The sequence below is a fragment of the Chiloscyllium punctatum genome, chromosome 22, assembly GCF_047496795.1.
Source record: "Chiloscyllium punctatum isolate Juve2018m chromosome 22, sChiPun1.3, whole genome shotgun sequence".
In the NCBI taxonomy this organism is placed as follows: Eukaryota; Metazoa; Chordata; class Chondrichthyes; order Orectolobiformes; family Hemiscylliidae; genus Chiloscyllium; species Chiloscyllium punctatum.
In genome coordinates this window covers 91,482,173-91,507,758 of record NC_092760.1, presented here as the reverse complement: position 1 = coordinate 91,507,758, position 25,586 = coordinate 91,482,173, and the positions used below count along the sequence as shown (strand labels likewise).

The 25,586-nt window shown below is 43.5% G+C and overlaps 1 protein-coding gene across 8 annotated transcripts in view; it reads right to left on the bottom strand.

Moving 5' to 3' along the window:
- The window catches only part of LOC140493853 (liprin-alpha-1-like), a 224,078-nt gene that overhangs the window by 8,485 nt on the left and 190,007 nt on the right, over positions 1 to 25,586 (bottom strand). For all 8 annotated transcript variants that reach the window (XM_072592832.1, XM_072592827.1, XM_072592831.1 and 5 more), the window contains 3 exons: positions 24,231 to 24,406; positions 3,037 to 3,105; positions 2,644 to 2,809 (listed from right to left, as the gene is read on the bottom strand). In XM_072592832.1, coding sequence (XP_072448933.1) covers positions 2,644 to 2,809; positions 3,037 to 3,105; positions 24,231 to 24,406 — 411 coding nt within the window. The remainder of the gene's footprint in view (positions 1 to 2,643; positions 2,810 to 3,036; positions 3,106 to 24,230; positions 24,407 to 25,586) is intronic.

The window sequence follows — 25,586 nt, the reverse complement described above, 5'->3', positions numbered from 1 at the left end:
TTGTGAGGTCAAAGGAGGTCATGTATAAAAATGTCATTGCTGAGCTCTGTAACCTCACCCTACAACCTGACCCTCAGCAGACCCCAACTTCACAATCTGCCTGCAATAAAAACCATTTACTTCCAGTTCAGACAAACCTCCAACTGTGCCCTTCTCACCTTCACCATCAACTCATCAACATGTTCCCCTGGACATCATCTGACCCTCTGCTAGGTCAAAACTGCCCTGCCCCACCCAGCCCTCCCCCACACTCCAGGCCCAGCACTACCCCACCCCGGGCTCCACCCTCCACTCCCCCACCCCCCAGGCCCTGCCCTCCCCCAACTCAGGCTCTGCCCAACCCCACATCCCGGGCCCCAGCCTCCCACACTCTGGGCCCTGCTCATTCACACATTTTCTTGCTGATGTATAATCGTCCGCAAAACACACACACGCATCAAACTTAAATTATCACTGCTCCTTTGTCCCAGAAAATGTTTTTGCTGGCCCCCACCTCCATAACCTGCTCCAGCCTCAATTCCCCCCATCCTCCCCTCAGGGCACAGTTTTAGAGTAAAGACCGATTAGAATGGAGATAAAGAGAAACTTCTTCAGCCAGAGAGTGGGGAATCTGTGGAATTCATTACCACAGAAGGCTGTAGAGGCCAGGTCATCGAGTATGTTTAAGACTGAGAAAGATAGGTTCTTCATTATCAAGGGGATCAAAGGTTACAGGAAGAAAGCAGGAGAATGGGGTGAGAAACGTATCAGCCATGATTGAATGGTGGAGCAGACTCGATAGGCTGGTGGTCTAATTTTTGCTCCTATGCTTATGGTCTACTGTTGTCCACGAAACCATTGGCAATACCTATCTTGCTGAGGGAAGGAAACTGCCATCCTCACTTGGTCTGGCCAACGTGACAGCAGATACAGCAATATGGCTGACTCTCAATTATCCTCCAAAATGGCCTCACAAGCTATTCAGTTGTTTCAATCGCTACAAATGTTTCAACAAAGAACTGAAACTAAATAAACCACCTGGCATTGACCAAGGCAGCTGGAACAGCAGCAACAGAAACAGCCCTTCACCCTATAAAATGTCCTCCTTATCTCGGAGCTACTGTCACAACTGGGACAACGGTGTCAAAGATGAGTCAAGCAAAAGCCTGACAATCAGACTCTCAGTATCATGGCTTACAGACAATGTCCCAGACACTACCATTCCTGGATATACCTTTTCCCACTTGAAGGCCAGTCCCAGCAGAGACGACAGCAAAAGGGGTATACAGTCGGAAGGGAGGTGCCATGGGAGTCCTCAACATTGACTCTGTTCTCCATGAAGTCTCAGGCAAGAAAACCTCCTCTGATTACCATGTACCATCCTCCCTCGGCTAATGAATCAATACTCCTCCATATGGAAGAAACACTGAGGGATGGCATGGGGGCAAATATATACTCTGGGTGGGGATTTCACTGTCCACAACCAAGTGTGACTCAGCAACAGGCACTACTAATCAAAGTGGTCGGGTCCTTAAGGGCACAACTACTCGACTGGGTCGGCGGCAGTTGGTGAGGGATCTAACAAGAGGGAAAAATACACATGACCTCAACCTTAGCAATCTGCCAGCTGCAGATACATCTGTCTATGACAGTATCGGCAAGAGTGACCACTACCCATGCTTACGGAGATTAAGATGTGCCTTCATATTGAGAATACCCTCCATCGTACTGTGTGGCACTATCACTGTGCTAAATGGGACAGACTTCAAACAGATCTAGCAACTCAAGACTGGGCATCCATGAGGTGCTTTGGGCCATCAGCAGCATCAGAACTGTATTCCAGCACAACGTGTAACCTCATGGCCCACATTCCCCACTCAACCAGTACAAAAAGCTAGGGGATGAATCGTGGACTAATGGAGAATGGGGAGGGCATGCCAGCAGCAGCATCAAGCATACCTAAAAATGAGGTCCCAACCTGGTGAAGCAACCAAACAGGACTACTTGCCAAACAGCATAAGCAACAAATGACAGACAGAGCTAAGCAATCCCACAATGAATGGATCAGATCTAAGCTCTGCAGTCCTACCATTTCTCCTCACAAATGGTGGTGGACAAGTAAACAACTCACTGGAGACAGCAGCTCAACAAAGATCCTCATTCTCAATAACAAAAGAGCCGAACACAACGGTAACCCTTCCATGATGTTGACAGTGGGAGCAATTCAGTGATGATAACGCCACTGAATGTCAAGGCGTGACAGTTAGAACATAGAGAACATTGAACAGTACAGCACAGTACAGGCCCTTTGATACATGATGTGGTGTCAGGCATTTAACTTAATCTAAGATCACCCTAACCTACACACCCCTCCATTTACAGCCATCCATGTGCTTGTCCAGCAGTCACTTAAATATCCCTAATTAACTGACCATGTATGCAATTAAGTGACTTCCAGTTTTACAACATACTCCAAGCCTCACAAAATCAAGCTAAATGTTATTTACAAAAACCTACTAATGAACAGAAAACTCATGCGCACTAAGTTCCGTTTGGAACATTTCAATATTGACCATAAGATCATGTCTAGCAGCACTGTTAAGTAGCAAAACAGATTACATGAGTATTAATGAATATCAAGTAATGAACAAAAAAAACACATACCATCAGTTTGCATCTTCTTTGGCTGCACGGAAGGTGAAGACATTGTTGAGGTAACTCTAAAGTTAGCAGGTAATGTCTCTGCTGATCCAGGTGTCATACCCCTTACGTCCTTTGGTCGGAACTTTTTTCTCCAAGAAGGTGCTCTTCTGAAACCCTTTTCATCCTCCTTTTACAGTGATGGAAATAAGGCACGTGTATCAGCTAGGTTCAACTGCTTGTTCTTATACACAACTTCCCACAACAACATACAAGACATGTTGATTTCCTAACCGGAATCAATCCCGAAAATAATTGCTTAAACAGTACTCTCAGTGACCTCTTACCCATATGTGCACATGGAGAAAGATCTAAAAGTCAGGAGAATCTGAAGAAAATATTAAATTTAATTCTTACATCATCTAATCTCCGGTCTGTTCCAAGTGCCAAGAGGTTGTTAAATTCTCTCTCCAATGATTGGCGTGCCTGTAAACATAAACGCTACTATTACTTTTTAACGTAACCTGAAACACATTTAGGAGCAATCAACCAATACAGACTGTAATACTGTCTCAAGCAGAACGAAAATAATTTCACAAAGTGCTCCGAGCAAACAAAGGTAAGATGTGTGTTTCTGTTCCTGACAGAGGGCAGCATGGTGGCTTAGTGGTTAGCACTGCTGCCTCACAGCACCAGGATCCGAGGTTCGATACCAGTCTCGGACAACCATCTGTGTGGAGTTTGCACATTCTCCCTGTGTCTGTGGACTTCCTCCCAAAGTCCAAAGATGTGCAGCCCAGGTGAATTGACCGTGCTAAATTGCCCATAGTATTAGGTGTATTAGTCAGAGGGAAATGGGTCTGGGTGGGTTACTTTTTGGAGGGTCGGTGTGGAGGGGCCTGTTTCCACACTGCAGGGAATTCAGTTGATTGTAATCAGAGACCAAATATTCCTTGACAATAATTGAAAATCAAACATGTCATCTTGCAAGCATGCTGTCCCTGTGCATTACTCTCGATTTTCATCATAACCTTGTTACTTGGGAGCAGAGGTTGACAATGCCTGAGCATCTTTCAAATAAACCTTGATAGGGTTGCTTCTTTGAAACAATTCTGAACCAAAAGGGAAGAGAAAGAGAAAATAGACATGAAACACAAAAATAACAAACTGAAAAAGATTTGTTTATTCGATACACTAAAACCATATTGAGCCCATTGCTGTGGACGAGGTTGTGGAGTACAAGACCATAAGGCTGTTTGGCTCCTTGAGCCTGCTCCACTATTCAACAGGTTCATGACTGATCTGACATTCCTCACTTCCAAGTTCCTGCCTTTTCCCAATAACTCGATTGTCCTATCAATCAAGAATCTATCTCAGCCTTAAAAACAAACAAGGATTCTGCCCCCAGAGCACTCTGTGGCAAGGAGTTCCAAAGAGCTTCTAAGAGAAATCCCTGCCCATCTATCTTAAATTGGTGCCCCTCTGGTCCTAGACTCTCCCATGAGTGAAAACATCCTCTCATCATAAATCTTGTCAAAATTCTGAACAATTCTGATAGGATAGTCTGCTTCCACAAGTTGTTAACCCAGGGTCACAGTTTCAAAATTGTCAGCAAGAGAGCGAGGAGAGAGAGGAGGAGAAACACTTGGATTTGGAATGCACTGCCTGGGAGGCTGGGGGAAGCGGATTCCATCAGAAGTTTCAAAACAGAGTTGGATATATATTTGAAAGGGATTAATTTAGAGGGTTACGGGTTTATTGCTGGAGAATGGGACTAGCTTTCAGGAACCAATACAGACATAACGGATCAATTGGCCTCCTTCTATACTATAAAATTCTAAGTTTCTAAGTCCTTAACAGCTATCTGCAGATTTTCCTCCATTTAAATAATATTCTGTTTTTTTGCTCCCTTTCCAAAATGAACAATTTTGCATTTCCCCACATTACATGCCATTTGTCAACTTGTTACCTTTTTACTTAATCTATTATCATCTCTCTGTAAACTACTGCTTCCATCTCTCAACCTGCCTTTCCACCTCTGTGTCACCTGACTACAGTATATTTATTTCTTGAGTCAATAAATTATAAACAAGTGTGATGCCAGCATTGATCCCTGTGGCACTCTACTGGGCACCAACCAGAAAAAGCAGCTGCTTATTGCCACTCATTGATTCGTGCTCATTAGACAATTCTCTATCCAAGCCAATAAACTACCTCAAACACAATGGGTTCTTATCTTATGACTTAACCTTTTGTGATTTTGTTGGACTGGGACCAGTCCAACACCAGCATCTCCAAATCAAGACTACTATCGACACCACTAACTGCTGGCTTAAAGTGGAGAGGATCTCCAAGAGGATTGCACATATCGACACAGGACAATCACCTGATGAAGGAACGTCGCTCCGAAAGCTAGTGTGCTTCCAATTAAACCAGTTGGACTATAACCTGGTGTTGTGTGATTTTTCACTTTATAACCTTTTGTGAGGTGAGGTATCTTGTTGAATGCCTTCTGGCAGTTCAAAGGCAAACAACTACTGGCTCCTTTCTAATCACACTGATTGAGACTTCCTTGAAAAACTCAAATAAATTAGCCAGACGTGATCTCTCTTTCATGAAGCAATCCTGACTCTGCTTAATTAGATGATGATTTTCCAAATGTTCTGCTATTACTTCCTTAATAATTGATTACAGTAACTTTTCCAACAATAGATATTAGACTAAATGGCCTGTAGTGAGCTGTTTCTTTATGTCTCCCTCCTTTTTTGTTTGGGATGTCACATTAGCAGTTTTCTATTCCTCCAGTACTTCGCCAGAATCCAAAGATATTTGGAAAATTACAACCAATGCAGCTATTTCTTTCAGCATTCTAGGATGTAGTCCATCAGGACCAGGGGTCTTTTCTGCCTTTAGCCCCATTAATTTGCCTAACACTACTTGTACAGTAATAGGAACTATACTTATCACCACCCCCCCCGTCCTCTTTAGTATTATTAGAATGCTTGAAGTAGTTTCCATGTACTTGGAAGTGTATGACAAACAGGGCTAAGCCAGCACACCTTGGTTTAGAGGAGATCATGCCTGACAATAGAACATACAACATGACAGTGCAGAACAAGCCCTTCGGCCCTCGATGTTGCACTGACCTGTGGAACCAATCTGAAGCCCATCTATCCTACACTATTCCATTCTCATCCATATGTCTATCCAATGACCATTTAAATGCTCTTAAAATTGGCAAGGCTACTGCTGTTGCAAGCAGTGCATCCCATTCCCTACTACTCTGAGTAAAGAAACTACGCCTGACATCTGCCCTATATCTATCACCCCTCAATTTAAAGCTATGTCCCCTTGTGCTATCCTCCAGTCTTCTGGCACTATTCCTGTAGCCAATGATGACAAAGATCAAAGCCAAAGGCTCTGCAATCTCCTCCCTACCTTCCCAGAGAATCCTAGGATAAATCCCATCTGGCCCAGGGGACTTACCTATTTTCACACTTTCTAGAATTGCTAACACTGCCTCCTGGTGAACCTCAATCCAGTATTCTAGTAGCCTGTATCTCAGTATTCCCGACAACAATGTCTTTTTCAAGTGTAAATACTGATTAAAAGTATTCATTTAGCACTTCCCCTATCTCCTCAGACTCCATGCACAACTTCCCATACTATCCTTGACTGACCCTAATCTTACTCTAGTCATTCTTTTATTCCTGATATACCTACAGAAAGCTTTAGGGTTTTCCTTGATCCTACCTCCTAACAACTTCTCGTGTTCCCTCCTGGCTCTTAACTCTCTCTTTAGGTCTTTCCTGGCTAACTTGTAACTCTCAAGTGCCCTTCATGTCTCACCCTAACATAAGCCTTTTTCTTCCTCTTGTCAAGTGATTCAACTTCTTTAGCAATCCTTGGCTCCCTCGCTCGATCACTTCCTGCCAGGCAGGTACATACCTATCAAGGACACACAGTAGCTGTTCCTTGAATAAGCTCCACATTTTAATTGTGTCCATCCCCTGCAGTTTCCTTCTCTGGGTTCATTACCGCAGTACCAAATCCAATGTGGCCTCGCCCCTTGTTGGTTTGTCGGCATACTCTGTCAGGAAACCCTCCTGCACACACTGGACAAAAACTGACTTATCTAAAGACAAATCTGTTAGAATTCTTTGAGGTGGTAACAAACAAAGGAGAGCCAATGGATGTATTCTATCTGGATTTCAGAAGACCTTTAACAAATTGCTGGAACAGAGTCTGCCAAGGGTGTATTGGGGCAAGCTACTGGATGGATATTGAGTTGGCTGACTGGCAGGAGGCAGAGAGTGGGGAGAAAGGGGTCCTTTCCAAGATGGCAGCCAGTGACTACCAGGGCTCTGCAGGGGTCACTGTTGGGACCACAACTATTCACATTATGCATTAACGATCTGGACAAAGGAACTGAGGACACAGTTGCTAAGTTTTCAGAAGACACACAAAGGTGGAGGGACAGGTAGCTCGGAGGAAGTGGGGAGGCTGCAGAAGAACTAACAGGCTGGGGGAGTGGGCAAAGTGGCAGGTAGAATACAATGTGGCAAAGGTTGACGTCATACACTTTGGTAAGAAGAATAGAAGAGTAGACTATACTTAAAGGGGGAAATGCTTCAGAAATCGGATTCACAAAGGAGACTTGGCACTCCTAGGTCAGGATTTTCTTCAGCATATCACGCAGGTTCAGTTGGCAGTTATGAAGACAACTACAATGTTTGCATTTATCTCAAGAGGATCAGAACACTGGAGCAGGAATCTTCTGCTGAGGCTGTATAAGGCTTGGTCGGACCACATTTGGATTATGAGCAGTTTTGGGTCCACATGAAAGGATGGACATGCTGGCCTTGGAGGATCATACAGTCAGAGAGATGTACAGCACACAAACAGACTCTTCGGTTCAACTCATCTATGCTGACCAGATATCCCAACCCAATCTAGTCCTACCCGCCAGCATCTGGCCCATATTCCTCCAAACCCTTCCTATTCATATACTCATCCAGATGTCTTTTAAAATGTTGCAATTGTACTAGCCTCCACCACTTCCTCTGGCAGCTCATGCCATACATGTACCACCCTCTGCGTGAAAATATTGCCCCTTAGGTGTCTCTCTCATATCTTTTTCCTCTCACCCTATACCTATGCCCTCTAGTTCTGGACTCCCCACCCCAGGGAAAAGGCTTTGTCTATTTATCCCATCATGCCCCTCATGATTTTATAAACCTCTATAAGGTCACCCCTTAGCCTCCGACGCTTCGGGGAAAACAGCCTTAACCTATTCAACCTCTCTCCATAGCTCAAATCCTCCAAACCTGGCAACATCCTTGTAAATCTTTTCTGAACCCTTTCAAGTTTCATAACATTCTTCCGATACGAAGGAGACCAGAATTGCACGCAATATTCCAACAGTGGCCTAACCAATGTCCTGTACAGTCGCAACATGACCTCCCAACTCCTGTACTCAGTGCTTTGACCAATAAAGGAAAGCATACCAAAAGCCGCCTTCACTATCCTATCTACCTGCGACTCCACTTTCAAGGAGCTACGAACCTGCACTCCAAGGTCTTTTTGTTCAGCAACACTCCCTAGGACCTTACCATTAAGTGTATAAATCCTGCTAAGATTTGCTTTCCCAAAATGCAGCACCTCACATTTATCTAAATTAAACTCCATCTGCCACTTCTCAGCCCATTGGCCCATCTGAACAAGATCCCGTTGTAATCTGAGGTAACCTTCTTTACTGTCCATTACACTTCAATTTTGGTGTCATCTACAAACTTATTAACTATACCTCTTATGCTCGGCAGGATTGACAGGAGGTTTATAAGAATGATCTTGAGAATGAAGGGCTGGAAAAATGAGCAGTTTTGGGCTCTGGGTCTGTACTTGACGAAGTTTAGAAGGATACAAGGGGAATCTCATTAATACTTAGAATACAGAAGGGCATGGATACAGTGGGTACAGAGAAGATGCTTCCATTAGTAGGACCCGAGGGCACAGCATCAAAGTGTAGGGATAACCCTTAGGGACTGAGATGAGGAGGAATTTCTTCAGCCTGAGAGCAGTGAATCTGTGGAACTCAGTGCCACAGAGGCTGCGCACTCAACAACTTGACTTCCAGAGATAGATCAGTTCTTGATTAATAAGGGGATCAAGGATGGGGTGGGGGGGGGCAGAAGAATGGATTTGAGAAACACATCAGCCATGGTCGAACAGTAGAGCAGAATCAATTGAATGAATGGTAATAATCCTTTATTCCTATATTCCAACTTTGTTCCTGCGGGGAAGAAAAACAGTTTCAAGTCAGGATGGCGAGTAGCTTGGATGGAATTTGCAGGAGGTGATGTCCCCTTGGATCTGCTGTCATGTCCTTCTAGACTGTAGAAGCCATGGGCTTCAAAGGTGGTCTCTAAAGAACCTTGATGAATTTCTTAAGTCATCAGTTAAGTACAAAATTGTCTCTATAAGAGTCCTAAACATGAATTTATTATAAGGTTCCATGTTAAATGCCAATAACAATCTCAAATGTAGATACAACAAAAAGCGTAAGACTAAAAAGTGAAGTCAAAGATATTCCAAAAGTAGATGACTAAAACGTGGAATCCTCTGCCACAAAACACCAGAGGTAATAAAATTATTGAAAAGGCAAATGAGATTGCAATAAGCATCTAAAACTAATTAGAAGTTCGAGGCACCAGACCCCAAGAATATGGGAGGGAGTGTATAAGAATTTATGAGAATGATATCGGACTCAAAGCTTTAAGCGGAGAAAGTGAGGACTACAGATGCTGGAGATCAGAGCTGAAAATGTGTTGTTGGAAAAGCGCAACAGGTCAGGCAGCATCCAAGGAACAGGAGAATCGACGTTTTGGGCATAAGCCCTTCTTCAGGCTTATGCCCGAAACGTCGATTCTCCTGTTCCTTGGATGCTGCCTGACCTGCTGCGCTTTTCCAGCAACACATTTTCAGCTCTGATCTCCAGCATCTGCAGTCCTCACTTTCTCCATGGCGTCACAGAGCAGGCTGATTAACAAATTAGAAACATTTGAGATTGAAGGAGGTGGGGGAAAAGTATAGTTCAGGTAGCTGTGGGAGTCAGTGGGTTTGAAGTATATGCCTGTGTTGAGTCAGTTGCCAGAAATGGAGATGGAGGTGTCCAGGAAGGAGAGTCAGATGTCCAAGATGGTCCAAGTGAACTTGAGATCAGGGTGGAAGGTGTTAGTTTAGTTGGTGAACTTTTCAACCTCCTCGTGGGAGCACAAGGTGACATCGATAGAGTCATCGATGCAGCAGAGGAAAAGGTGGGGAGTAGTGCTAGTGTAGCTGTGGAAGATGGACTGTTCTATGTATCTGACGAAAAGGCAGGCATAGCTGGGGCTCATGGCTACCCATTTGGTCTGGAGAAAGTGGGAGAATTTGAAAGAGAAATTGTTGAGGATGTGGACCAATTCAGCGAATCGAGTGAGTTTGTCAGTGGAAGGGTACTGGTTGGGTCACCAGGAGAGGAAGAAATGGAGGGCTTGGAAACCTTTGTCCTGGCAGATGGACGTGTACAGGGCCTGGATATCCATGGTGAAAAGGAGGCGCGGGAGGCCCAGGAAATGAAAGTCATGGAGGAGAAGGAGGGCGTGGGTAGTATCCTGAATGTATGTGGGGAAAACCTGGACCAAGGAGGATAGGACGGTGTCAAGGTATGCAGAGTTAGTTTGGTGGAGCAGGAACAGGCCTAGACAATAGGTCAACCGGGGCAGTCAGGTTTGTGGATTTTGGGGAGGAGGTAGAATCGGGCGGTATAGATTGGAGTAGGTTCGCAGACTGTGAGGTTGGAGGCTGTTGGTGAGAGATTGCTTGAGGAGATGATGTTGTGGATGGTCTGGGAGATGGTGGTTTGGTGATGGGAGATGAGGTCTGGTGTCATGGTGAGGTTGGGATTGGATCGGAGAGTGGAGAGCTGTGCGTTACAAGGGTAAGAGGTTGGAGTGGATGAGGGGGTGGACAGGTTGAGGCGGTCAATGTTAGGGCAGCAGTTGGAGTTGAAGAGATTGAGGGCGGGAAACAGACCAGCACGGGGTGTCCAGGTGGATGGGGTGTGTTGGAGGTGGGAGAAGAGGTCCTCTGAGGGGGAGCAGGATTCCTGATGGACAAAGTAAGCACTGAGGCGGAGGAAGAAAAGCTTGATGTCGCAACACATGTTGAATTCATTGATCCAGAAGTGGGGGGGGGGGGGAAGAGAGAGAGAGAGAGAGAATGAAGGGGAGGCCATTATTGAGGACTGATCATTCATCCTCAGTAAGACGGAGGTCTGGGGAGATGGTAAAAACACAGTAGGCTGGGAACTATGACCTGGGGTAGAGCTGGAGTTGGGAGTTGAGGCAGAGATTGTCTCTGGAGTGGGTGTGGTTATGGGTTTGTGGCTGACATCACCAAACGTAAGTGACATTCACCATGGGGAGGCAGAAATGGAGACTATGATGGCATCTGTGGGGGTGAAAACGACATAATAGGTGACGCTGGTGATGTCGCCTGCAGCATTCTGGTAACATCGGTGTGGGTAGAAGTGGTTGAGGCGGTGGTAATTATGGTTGGGGGGGGGGGGGGGGGGGTTAGTAACGTACAAAGTAGTCTTTGTGGTGGTTTCCTTGGCACTGATCACTGAGGCTTTGTCTCAGTGGTGATCACGGTATAGTCAGCAGTGGCTGCGGCCTGTGGGGTGGCAGGAGCGGAAGTGATGTTATCGTTTGCCGCGGTGGTGTTGGGGGTTGGAGCAGCCACATGGTTAATGGTGTCCAAGCGATTCTGGAGGCTGGGAGAAGCTTCTGGTATGATTGAAGAAGCCCAGGTTTAGAGGTAAGTACTTGAAAGTTTGGTATATATTCATTCCCTGGTGTCCAATACGGTGAGGAACAGTGTTTGCTGATTGTGTGGATTCTTCTGTGGATGAAGAACAGCAGAGATCCTTTGCAGGTCTGGGAGAGTGTGGCTCTAAGCTGGGGAAGGGCTGACTGCAGGGAGAGGTGGCGACGGCGCATGGCTGAGTGTGTGGAGCTGAGGATCCGGAGGGAGAACAGTTTCTGGAGGCTTTAGATTTGCTGATGTGACCGAACACTTCAATTGCCCCTCCCCTCCAAAGGGGATGCAAGTCTTTGGCCTCCGCCACCGCCAAAATCTAGCCACCGCACGCCTGGGGGATGAATGCCTAATCTTCGGCCTTAGGACCCTTAAATCACATGGGATCAATGTTGATTTCACCAGCTTCTTCATTTCCCCTGGCCCCACCTTATCTCAGTTCCAACCCTCTAACTCAGTACCGCCCTCTTGACCTGTCCAACCTTTCCATCACCCTTCCCATCTATCCGCTCCACCCTATCACCATCACCCCCCACCTTCATCTACCTATCACATTCCCAGCTACTTCCCCCCTCCCCCTCCCCACACCCCCCCCCCCCCCCCCCCCCGCCCCATCCAGCCCCACCCTTCTCCCATTTATCTCTCAGCCTCCTTGGCACCCCAACCCCTTCCATTCCTGATGAAGAGCTTATGCTCAAAACGTCAACAATCCTAGTCCTTGGATGCTGCCTGACGGGCTGTGTTTTTACAGATTGGAACAAATCGAAAGTGGTGTCCCTGGGAACAGTGTTAGGACCCTTGCTTTTTCTGATTTATATAAACTATTTGGAGGAGAAAGTGAGGACTGCAGCTGCTGGAGATCAGAGCTGAAAATGTGTTGCTAGAAAAGCGCAGCAGGTCAGGCAGCATCCAAGGAACAGGAGAAGCAGCCCTGAAGAAGGGCTGATGCCCGAAACGTCGATTCTCCTGCTTCTTGGATGCTGCCTGACCTGCTGCGCTTTTCCATAAACTATTTGGAGATGAGTTTGAGGGTAAAATTTCTAAATTTGTAGATGATACTAAGCTATGGAGAATAGTGAATTGTGAGGATGATGCTGCGACTCCAGACAGACTCTGCCAAGTTGGTCAAATGGATAGATACCTGGCAAATGGATTTCAATGTCGAAGAATGTGAGGTAGTGTGTTTTGATAGAAGAAACAGTAAGAGACAATACAGGCTCAATGGTGCAATTTGGAGGGGAGTACAGGAGCAGAGGGATCTGGGGGATTCCCTGAAGGTGGACAGATAAACGGAAACAATTATTAAGGCAGCTTATAGGCTCCTTGAGTTTATAAATAGAGGCAGAGAGTATAAATGCAAGGTATAAATGATGCTAAACCTCGACAAATCATTGGTCAGACCACATTTGGAGTTTTGTATTCAGTCCTGGGCACTTTTTTTTTAAGAATGTTAAAGCCATGGAGATAGCTCAAAAGAGATGCACTAGAACAAGACCAGGAATGATGGAGATTTTAGAAACAAGGAAAGAAAGAAAGAAACTGGGCTTTTTCTTGTCAAAGCAGAGAAGATTAAGGAGTGACCTTACTGAGGTATTCAAAATTATGAATAATTTTGCCAGGGTAAAGGAGGTCCCACTAGTTGGTATGCCTGTAATTCAGGATGACAATTTCAACACAGTCAGCGAGAAAGCAAGGCACGAGATGGGAAGAAACATCTTTATGCAGAGCTGTTAGGATTTGGAATGCACCATCTGGGAGAGTGAAGACGACAGATTCCATAGGAGGTTTCAAAGAAGAACATATATATTTGCAAGTGATGAAGGTAGAGTTGACTGAGATAGGACTGGAGAGTGGAATTAGCTGGGTAGCTCTTTCGGGAGCTAGTAGAGACACGATGGGTCAAATGGTTTCCTTCTGTCCTGTAAAGTTCTGTTATTCTATGTATCTGCTGCCCTTGTCCTTCCAAGATTATAGTAGTCTTAGGTGTAGTAGATGATACGCACTGCTGTTACTGTGTGTTGAAGGTGGTGGTGGATGGCGTCAAATCAACTGTGTTGGTTTGTCCTGGGTGATGTCAAGCCTCTAGAGTGTTGTTGGTGATGCATCCAGGCAAGTGGAAAAATTATAAATATCTGTTGCAGGTGAATTTATTCATGACAGTATCAGTAAATGTGAACACCATGGAGATAAAGTTCCACTTTCACATGGAGAATAACCTATTATGTTATCTGGCACCATGCTATCTGGGACAAACTTCAAACAGATCTAGCAAATCAAGATGGGGCACCCATGAGGTGCTGTAGGTCATCAACAGTAGCAGAAGTGTACTCCAGCACAATCTAACCTCATGGTCTGGCATATCCCCCACTCAATCATTCCCATCAGGGGTTCAACGGAGAGTGCAGGAGGGCATGCCAGGAGCAGCACCTAAAAATGAGGTGTCAACCTGGTGAAGTTACTTGAGAGGACTACTTGTAGACCAAACAACACAAGCAGCAAGTGACAGAGCTAAGTGATCTCATAAGTGACAGATCAGATCTAAGCTCTGCATCCTGCAACTTTCAGTCATGATGGTAATGAACAATTAACCAATTCACTGGAGGCGATGATGGCCCCACAAATATCCCAAACCTTAATGATGGAAGAGCCCAGCACATCAGTGCAAAAGATAAGGCTGAAGCACTCGCAGCAATCTTCAGTCAGAAATGCCAAGTGGATGATCCATTTGGCCTCTTCCAGAGGGCCTGAGCAACTCTGATACCAGTCTTCAGCCAATTCAATTCACTCCACTCAAAGTGAGATCAAGAAACAGTCAGATTATGAACCCTTACAATATTCCAACAATAGCACTGAAGACCTGCTCCCTTAGCCAAGCACTGACATTTACCAACAGCATGCAGAATTGTTCAGATACGTCCTACACTCAAGAAACATAACAAACCAACCCGCTAAACAGTCACCTTTCAATTGTCAGTTAAATGAAGAAGGTGTCAGCTAAAAGCACTTACCAGTGACATCCAGTTTGGGTTTTGCCAGAAGCACTCAGCTCCTACCTGAGCAAAACTGGAGTCAATAAGAATCATGTGCAAACTCTCCAGTGGTTGGAGTCATACCTCGCACACAGCAAAATGGTTGTGGTTGTCCGAAATCAGTTACCTCAGCTCCAGGACATCTCTGCAGGAGATCCTCAGGGTAGTGTCCTAGGCCCAACCATCTTCAGCTGCTTTGTCAAAGGCCTTCCCTCCACAAAAGGTCAGAAGTGGGAATATTTGCCCATGACTGCACAATATCCAGCACCATTTGCTACTCCTGACTGTGAAACAGTCTACGTTCAATTTAAGACAGACCTGAACAATATCCAGACCCAGGTCAAAGATTGACAAGTAACATTCAGGCCTGTCAGATGCAGGCAATAATCATGCCCAACAAGAGTCAATCTAACCACCATCGCTTGACATTTAATGGTGTTATCATTGAATCCCCGTTATAAATATCTTGAGCAGAAACTGAACTGGGCTTCCCATAAACAGAGTCACTACAAGAGCAGGTCAGAGGCTAGGAATACTACAGCAGATAGCTGATCGCCTGACTCCCCGTCTACAAGACTCAAGTTAAGAGTGTGAAAAAATAATCCCAGTTTTTCTGGATTAACGCAGTTCCAACAACACTGAAGTAGCTTAATACTTGAGTGGCATCACATCTACAAACATTCAGTCACTCTATCACTGATGCTCAGTAGCAGCATATGCACCAACTACAAGATGCACAATAGAAATTCATCAAAACTCCTTAAGACAGTAATTTCCAAACACATGACCACTTTTAGAAGGACAAGAACAGCAGATACATGGGAACACCATCACCTGCAAGATCCCCCTCCAAACCACTCACCATCCTGACTTGAAAATATATCGCTGTTCCTTCACTGTCGCTGTCAAAATCTTGGAATTCTTTCCTTACAGAGATTGTGGGTTTACGTCCAGCACATGGACTGCAATAGTTCAAAAGGCAGTTCACCACCACCTTCTCAAAAGGTAACTAGGAATCAGCAATTAATGCTAACCCTGCCAGCGATATCCACTGCCCATGAATGAATAACAGCCAGTATGCTTTTAAATTTTAATGCAGACAGGTTGCTATTAGCCAGTTCATTTTCTTGATAAATTAACTAACAAATGGTGGTCATCCATTTTGTTGAGTTGAAACAGAGACAGTGTATGTACATCTGTGCAAAGAGCAGGGTTCTATGTATTAATATATGTCTCTTCTACAAAGAACACCACAGCACAGGAACAGACCCTTCTGCCATCTAAGCCTGTGCCGACATATTTTACCCTTCCATCCTAAAACTGTCTTCACTCAGGATCCGTATCCCTCTATTCCCCGTTATTCATGCAAGTATCCAGATGTTACCTGAATGCTGCTATTGTGTCTGGTTCTATTCCACCACCTCCTCTGGCAGCACATTCCAGGCTCTCTCCACCCTTTGTCAGAGAAACCTGCCTCACATACCTCTAACTTCCCCCTCACACCTTGAACCCACATTCCTTAGTAATTGACTCCTTTACCGTGGAAAAAAACCCCCTCAGTTTTCACTCTATCCATGCCATACACAATTTTATAAACTTCTGTCAGGTCTCCCTTCAACTTCCTGCATTCCTGTGAAAACGAACCCAGTCCAACCAACCTAGTAGATACTGTATTCTCCACGACACATGGATTCTCCAACGCAATACTTCTGGTAAGGTGCCCATGCTTATATCAACCAGTGGTCCCCTCTGGTGCATGAGAAATGTTGATTTTCCCCTGAATTTATATTCTGACAATTCAACTTGCATTCATCAGGATAATAAGTTGACAAAACATTTTTTTTCCCAGCAATACTTAAGTTCCGTACAACCAAACTACTTGAATGAAAGGAAACCTGAAAAAGGAGGACTATTAAAGAGGGCAGAAACAGACAAGCTGCTTAACATCAAAAATCAACACAAATATTAAACTAAACCATCCACTTGTGAGCGATCGCTTTCTATCATTGCTTATTCAAAGAAAGAAATTAAAATGAATGACTGACAGGATAGAGCTTTTAATTTCTTCTCCTTTTCCAGTCACAGCACACAAAGCGATATACTCAAAACCATTCATTTAAAGTACAATATCTGGAATCTGGTGACTATTTTTGGCCCAATGTCATGCTGTAGCTTAAAAGGACTTCTGCACACCTCAATGATTTCACTCTCAATGTATTTCATGGGCAATTAACTCATTTTACTCACTAATCACATCCTTTTTTCAGATTAGATTACTTAGTGTGGAGACAGGCCCTTCGGCCCAACAAGTCCACACCGCCCCGCCGAAGCGCAACCCACCCATACCCCTGCATTTACCCCTTACCTAACACTATGGAAAATTTAGCATGGCCAATTCACCTGACCTGCACATCTTTGGATTGTGGAAGGAAACTGGAGCACCCAGAGGAAACCCACGCAGACACGGGGAGAACATGCAAACTCCACACAGTCAGTCGCCTGAGGCGGGAATTGAACCCGGGTCTCTGGCGCTGAGAGGCAGCAGTGCTAACCACTGTGCCGCCCACTTTGAATGCTGAAAAAGCATAGGTGCAAGAAAAGAAATTGCTACCTCCAAATCATCCTTAGAGAAGGTGAGATTGATGACCAATAGCTTAGAAACAACTTGTTTTTGGATTTACAATCTCTCGATAGATGAAATTCACATGGTTGTTACCAGAGTATAGCTTTCCAAACCCAGAGGCTTCCAGTGTACCACAGGAATCGGTGCTGCCACCCTTGCTTGCTTGTTATGTATGTTTAAGACTTAATTGCAATTGTAGAAAATAGAGTTATTAAGTTTGCTATTGGCACGAAAATTGGTGATTTTATCGATAGTGAGGAAGATGGTCTCAGGCCACAGTCTAATAAATTGGGCAGGCAGATGGCAGATAGTGCACAATGATGCATCTTGGGAAGTCTAATAAGAGCAAAACTTACACAATGAATGGTAGCTCCCAGGGAGTGCTGAGGAATACAGCGACCTTGGTGTACAAGCCCAGAGAACCATAAAGATGTCAGCACAGGTTGACAAGATGGTAAAGGCAGCATTCAGGATGCTTGCTTTCATCAGCCAGGGTGTAGACTATAGAAGCAAGGAAGTCTTTTTGCAACTTTATAAAACATTGGTGAGGCCACAGACAGAATACTGTGTATAATCTTGCCACCACACTGTTGGAAGAATGTGATTGCACAGGACAGGGGGAGGAGATTCACCAGGATGTCACCTGGGATGATAAATCTCAGTTATGAGGAACTGGACAGGCGAGGTTTGATTTCCCTGAAGCAGAGAAGGCTGATGGGTGATCTGATCGTACAAAATTATCAGATGCATATATATAGGGTAGATTGAGAGAATCATTACCCTCTGGCAAATGGGCCTAAGGCCAGCGGGCATAAACGAAAGGTGAGGATTGTAAATTTAGGGGGGAATTGGAGGATCCAGAGAGTGGCAGAAATATGGAATGTGCTACTTCAGAGGGTGGAGGAGGCAGATACACTCAACATTTAAGAAGCATCTGCATGAGCACTTAAAATGCCAGGGCGTAGTAGACTATGGCCCTTGTGCAGGTAAGCAGGATCAGTGTAGTTTGGTGTTTATTGGTTGTGTGGACATAGTGGGCCAAAGGACCTGACTGTATGCTGTATTGATCTAGGACTTTGAGAAGCTATTTAAAATATGCTTCCTTCAATATATTGAAAAATAAACCAGGTGATATTTTGAATTTTTTTTAAACATAGCATCAATTTGGATATTCAGGCTGAAGGCATAAACATCCAATCATCATCATTCAGTATACATTGCCAAGATCAACCAGGAGGTTACTTCTGGCAGTACTCTCTCTCAAAGACCAGTGAAAAATAGCAAAAGACCAAGAGGCCAAATCTACAAGGGACTGAGGCAGTTTTAAATCTGTAAGCATGCAGCAGTAGCAAGAATTCAACACAAGCTTTTCCAACTCTGGCCAGATTTTGAAATTTCTCATCTATTAAATTGTCTTGTCAACAGCCCACATGACAGATTTAAAATCAAGATCTGTAATGGTAGAAAAACAGATTCCTGTGTCAAGAGAATCAATTATAATTTGACAAAGTCAAAAGTCACACAACACCAAGTTATAGTCCAACAGACTTATTTAAAATCACAAGCTTTCAGAGCACTTCACTTGATGAAGGAATAGCACCCCAATAGCTTGTGATTTTAAATAAGTCTATTGGACTATAACCTGTTATGATGGGACTTCTGACTTAGTCTACCCTGGGAGAATCAGAGTCAAAAAAGGGTGGCAAAGCAGGTCAGGAAACATCTGAGAAGCAAGACAGTCTATGTTTCAGGCATATGCCCTTCATCACATTCCTGCTCCTCGGATGCTGCCTGACCTGCTGTGCTTTTCCAGCCCAACCATTTCGATTTTGTCCAACCCCAGTTCAACACCAGCACCTCTACATCACAATCATAATTTGAATATTTTTAGTTGTTAGATACAAAACAGGCTGAAAAAAAGCAAATCCCAACAGCAAGAGTCCTTCTTAAAGCTCCATTTTAAGAGTGTGCCCATTTTGAATATTAGACAATTTATATAACCAGTAGTAGCCATGTCTATACCAACATTCAAAGGCTTTTTTTTAAAAAGGTGATTCACTTTGGAAGGAGCAACAGGAATACAGAGTACTGGGCTAATTCTAAGATTCTTGATAGTGTAGATGAGCAGAGAGGTCTCGATGTCCAGCTACACAGATCCCTGAAAGTTGCCACCCAGGTTGACAGGGTTGTTAAGGCGGCGTACGGCGTGTTAGCTTTTATAGGTAGAGGCAGAGTTTCAGAACCATGAGGTCAAGCTGCAGCTGTACAAAACTCTGGTGCAGCTGCACTTGGAGTATTGCGTACAGTTCTTGCCACTGCATTATAGGAAGGATGTGGAAGCTTTGGAAAGGGTTCAGAGCAGATTTACCAGGGTGTTGCCTAGTATGGAGGGCAAGTCTTACGAGGAAAGGCTGAGGGACTTGAGGCTGTTTACATTGGAGAGAAGGAGGTTGAGAAGTGACTTACTAGAGACATATAAGATAATCAGAGGGTTAGATCGGTGGACAGGGAGAGCCTTTTTCCTTGAATGGCGATGGCTAGCACAAGGGGGCATAGCTTTAAATTGAAGGGTGATAGATACAGGACAGATGTCAGAGGTAGTTTCTTTACTCAGAGCAGTAGGGGCATGGAACGCACTGCCTGCAACAGTAGTAGACTTGCCAACTTTAAGGGCATTTAAATGGTCATTGGATAAACTTATGGATGGTAATGGAACAGTGTAGGATAGATGGACTTCAGATTGTTGCGCCGACCTGTGAAACCATCAAGGGCTGAAGGGCCTGTACTGCGCTGGAATGTTCTATGTTCTAAAAGTAACTATTTACTTTCTACAAGCTACTTAGCTGTTGCATCAGTGCAAAATTGAAAAGATTGAAAACTTGGAAAGTAAGGGCAAATCTTGAGGTGATCTTTAGGGCAGCATCGTACCTCAGTGGTGAGCAGTACTAGGGACCAGAGTTTGATTCCAGCCTCTGGTGACTGTCTGTGCGGAGTTTGCATACATTCCCCATGTTGACGTGGGTTTCCTCCAGGACCGCTGGTTTCCTCCCACAATCCAAAGATGTGCAGGTTAGGTGGATTGGCCATGCTAAATTACCTGTAATGCCCATGGATGTGCAGGCTGGGTGGATTAGCCACAGGAAATGGATAGGGTTGGGGGAATAGGATGGAGGTGAATGGGATGCTATTCAGAGGGTCAGTGTGGACTTAATGGTGGAATCGCCTGCTTCCACACTGCAGGGATTCTATGTTTCTATTCTTCATTATACTTGAGTCACACTGGTTTCAAATGCTCTGGTATTGTCCAATTAGAAACACAGGCAGTTTCTAGATAAAATGACAAATCAATTTCGCTGCTACAGGAAATGATCAAGCCACATGTCTCACCAGCTCTCCGAGTCATTGGTTAGGAAGATGTTTTCGCTCATCATTCATTCATTAGACTTACTCATAAAACATAGATTCAAGTGGCCTAATAGCATGTCATCATTCCCCCCAAAAAGTTACACCCATTATTTTTACAGGAAATTGACAGTATTGGGAACTTTATGTTACAACATTAAAGCTGATCCTGTAACACTAACTCCCTGCCAACAGATGGTAGTCTCTCCTCATGCAGCACTTTCCAAGTTCACTTCACAGACTGCAGCACCTTTAGCTGCCACAACACTACTTAGCACTGAAAGAAACTAGTGGCTAATAAAATAAAGCATGGCGTTTGTCCCTTGTAAACAATTATTTTTGTTGTCAGAAAGATTCGAAATGAACTCTGAGCACAGATAATTTCAAGCAAACTGAAGAGAAAGAAATCTACCATCCACATATGAAACAGCTGATTAATGCTTTGGAGGCACATCCTTCAGCAAACCATGTTCTAATGAAGAGTCTACACTTCAACCACATGGGTACACCTCCTAAAAAGATGCATCAGATACTCAATTTTAGTATTTATTTCCAAAAATTCTGTTTTAAATATATCTGCCAAATACAAAGTGGACAATTTAGAACACTAGGTTTTCAATTACAATATCTTCCATACTTTGAAACCTGAGGGAATACAGGCCTAGTTCAATCTTACTTCATTAAACAAACCTGCCATCTAAGAGATTAACCTAGTGAACCTTTGTTGCACTCCCACTACAGCAAGTGTATCCTTCCATAGATAAGGAGGTCAAACTGCACAAAAAGTATGGGTGTGGACTCAGCAAAGCTCTATACAACTGCAGTAAGAGATCTTTATGCCTGTGCTCAAATCCCCTTGTAATGAAGGCCTTAACCTGATAAATCTGCCATTTGCCTTTTTCACTGACTGCTGCATGCTTGCTTTTCGTAATTCATTAACAAGGAGAGCTCTGTCCCTATGAAAATCAACGCTACACGATTTCTCACAATTTAAAAAATATTCTGCCTTTCAGTACTTTTCTTTCGAAAGATAACTTTACACTTACACATGATTTTCGATCTACTGTGATATTGCTCAATCACCTAGTTTAAATCCATTTGAAGCCTCTTTAACCTTCCTCAGAACTTACATTCCCAATCAATTTTAGCAGTAAATGTGGAAATATTACAACTGTTCCCCACATCCATATCATTTATACCGATTTAAAACAGTTTATTTGTCCTCCAGCAGGTGCTATAACCTGCGACTTTTAACTAGTTCAGAGACTTCTTAGAAGTGAACCAGTATGTGATATGAGAAGGATCGAGAGAAAGAAGAATGACAGCAGGAAGGCTGCGACTGCACTAGAGGGTGCAGAAGAGATTCATCAGGATACTTATGGACTTAAATGATTCAGCTATAAAGAGAGACAAGCTAGCCTCAGGTTGCTTTCCTGGAGAAGGGAAGGCTGTGGGGGGTTCTGACTGAGGTGCACAAAGTTTTGAGGGACACAGATAAGTAGGGAGGAAGGGTCAATAATTAGGCCACACAATTTTAAGATAAGAACGTTTAGAGAGAATTTGGGGAAAAAATGTTTTCACCAAAGGTTAGTGGGTATATGGAACTCTCTGCCCGAGGGTATTACGAACACTTGTATTTACGAATACAATCCCATTACAGGGGTGTACTCATTTTTAACAATCCAACGTGAACATTTCCTTCTGTTTATGAATGGAATGCTGGAAAATGGGATGAGAATAGATGGATGCTGATGGCAGAGATGGTAGCCTGAAGGGTATTTCCCTCTGCTGTAAAAAGAAACACATCTGTCCCCTCTGTGTCTATTGTAACAGTAATTTACTGATAACACTCTGCCATTCTGAGGATGAGCTGCCTATTCAGACTCTCTGATCATCACCCATCAGCCAATGCTCAGGACATACCTTACCCTCAATCCCAGAGTCAAATTTGGTTCCTAAAAACCCCTGTATGACACCTTAGCAAAAGACCTTTCTGAAAATCCAAAGACACCATATCCACCAAGTCTCCTTTAGCAATGATTTAACAAACAAACTGTAAAAAAAACTTCAAAAGTTTGAAACACATGATCTTGCTTTTATAAATCCATGTCAGCTCTGTCCAATTCTGCTATTCTTTTCCAAATATCCAGTTGTCCTACATCCTTTATATTAGAATATTTGCCCTACTATTCTCTCTGTCCCTTCTTAAATCGTGGGGTTACATTTGTATCATCTGCAGGAACCTTTCGTGAATCTATAGAATTTTGAAATACAATCACCACTGCATCCACCCCCTCATCACTCTAGGATAAAGCCCGTCTGGATCTTGGGAGTCATACACTCCCTAACTGCCTGGGTGCTCCTAACCTGCAGTGTGACTACCTCTACCATGCAGTTCTCTGCCTTGTAGATATATCACTGCGACTTGAGACACAACTTGATGTCCAAAGCTCTAAAAGCAGGATTATGCAGCCAGTGATATGTCCTGCAGAAATATTTTTGCATGACACATGCCCAAGGCTACACATTTCACTTGGCTGAGCTGCCCTACCATACCTTAACTTTACAGACTATTGACTATAAGTGGAATAGCTTCCTAGCTGTGCACCAACCAGCTCCTTGTGCTGCAAAAGAATGAAAGAAATTATGAATGATGAAAAAAAGTAGGAACGATCATTTCCTTCAACAAACTTCCCAATCAGCAAAATTGTATTTGTTCACTCTGCTTATAATCTGCAATCTGTATTAAGGCCACTGCAGTAATGCTGTTTCAAGTTAAAACTACAGAAGCCAGAATAGACTGGTTAGCTAACTGATGACTCTTTGACAGAGTTTATTTAGATCTACTTAATGCTCGAAAAACTGTACTAGAGGAATTGACATTTAACTGTAGACCAAGCCGGAATTTCGGAAAGACATTTAAAAATCCACACACTCAACCTGCATACAACTTATGCACAATATTAGTTCACATTACTTTCTCTCTCACCTTGTCAAAACTTATTTTGGCTATTTTTAACAATATACTGATGAACTGGAAAAGAATGTGATGTTTCTCTCATTCACTGTAATATTATTGTTATGTTCACCTTACAGACATTTAAGTTCACTTAACATAGACATAGTCATTAGAAATAATGCAATTTTATCGAGATCAACCATAAAACTCTATTTGACATGCGCAAAGTTGAAGTTTCAAATTCAAGTAAAACACTGCAAATAAAATAATAGGAAGAAAACAACAAAATTGAGAAACTCAGCAGCATTGATTGAAAGAATTAATTTTCAGTCCAGTAGGGGGTTTCTTCAGAGTAGTTCTGTCCTGGTTCTCTCTCCACAGACACTGCTGAGTAACTCAAGCATTTTCCATGTTTCAGTTTTATACCATCTCAAGTATTTTGCTTTTAATTAAAATTATGGCTTCATTAGCATTCACTCATCTAAAAGAAGGCAAGTGCCCACAAGTTATTTTTCCTGCAAGTTGAAATGACTGCAAAACAAACATTAAGAACTCTCAACACTGGAAATCAAAAACAAAAACGGATATCGCTGGAAAACCTCAGCAAGTCAGACAGCATCTGTGGAGAGAAAGCAGGGTTAACATTCAGGTCCAGTGACCCTTCTTCAAAGTTTTGCTGAGACCTGCTGAGTTTTTCCAGTGATTTCTGTTTTTGAACGAATTGCTCTTGGTTTACCTGTGTGTTTTGTGTTGGTATCTGTAACAATAGAGCTAATGCATTGTAATCAAAAAGTTCATCAAGAGCAATTAGTCCACCGTGAACTCCAATTTCTACAAGATTATTGGCATATTCCTTAAGTCCAATTGACTGCACCCAGCGTATCACTCGCTCATTAGTCCACACCATAACATCTGTAAAAATACAATAAAAATGATCAAAGGGAAGTTGATTCATATTAAACTGGTCGTATCAGTTTACAAGTGTATAAAATCAAAAACCAACTAATCAAACAAACAGATTTTTAAGCCATGGTGATCAAAGATTGAAAAAGATAATCAAAACTTCATAAATTATAACAAAACTGAAGTAATGGCAAAGAGGCCAGTATCCCATCACCAAGTCACAAGGAAGGGCTGTGGATTTAGTTTATATGGACTTTCGTAAAGTATTCGATAAAGCCCTACATGGCAGATTGGTACAAAAACTAAAATCACATGGGATTCATGGTGGGCTGGCTAGATAGATACAAAACTGACTTGGTCATTGAAGGCAGAGGGCAGTAGTGGAAGGATGGTTTCCAGAAAGGAGACCAATGATGCTCCACAGTGATCAGTCATACTACAAAAAAAAGAGGACCTAAGTCTATGTAAATGATCTGGAGAAAAACATGGGTGGTCTGATTAGTAAGTTTGCAGATGGCACGAAGGTTTGTGGAATTGTTGACAGTGCTGATAATTATGAAAGAACAGGATATAAATAGATTGGCAACTTTAACGCGAGGAGTATTAGAAATGCAGATGGAGTTTAATCCAGACAAATGCAAGGTGATGCATTTTGGAAGATCAAATTTAAGTGTGAAGTATATTGTAAATAGCAGAACCCTTCAGAACATCACCATACAGACAGATCTGAGCGTGCAGGTCCAGAGTTGGGGGCAACACAGTTGGCCAAAGTGATTAAAGAGGCAAATGGCATGCTGACCTTCATTGGCCAGGGCATGGAGCACAAGAGTTGGCAATCCATGTTGCACCTGCATAAAACTCTTGTTAGGCTGCATTTGGAGTATTATGTGCAGTTTGGTCACCACACTACCAGAAGGACGTGGAAGCTTTGGAGAGATTGCAGAGAAGGTTCACCAGGATGTTGCCTGGTCTCAAAGGCAGTGGCTATGAGGGAAGGTTAAAAAGACAAGGATTGTTTTCACTGGGAAGACAGTGGCTGAGAGGAGACCGAATTGAGGTCAACACAATTATGAGATACGTAGATAGGGTGGGTAGTCAGAGGTTCTTTCCCAGGGTTGATGTTTAAATTACAAGGGGGCACAGGTTCAAGGTGAGATGGGCAAAGTTTAAGGGAGATGTGCAAGGGATG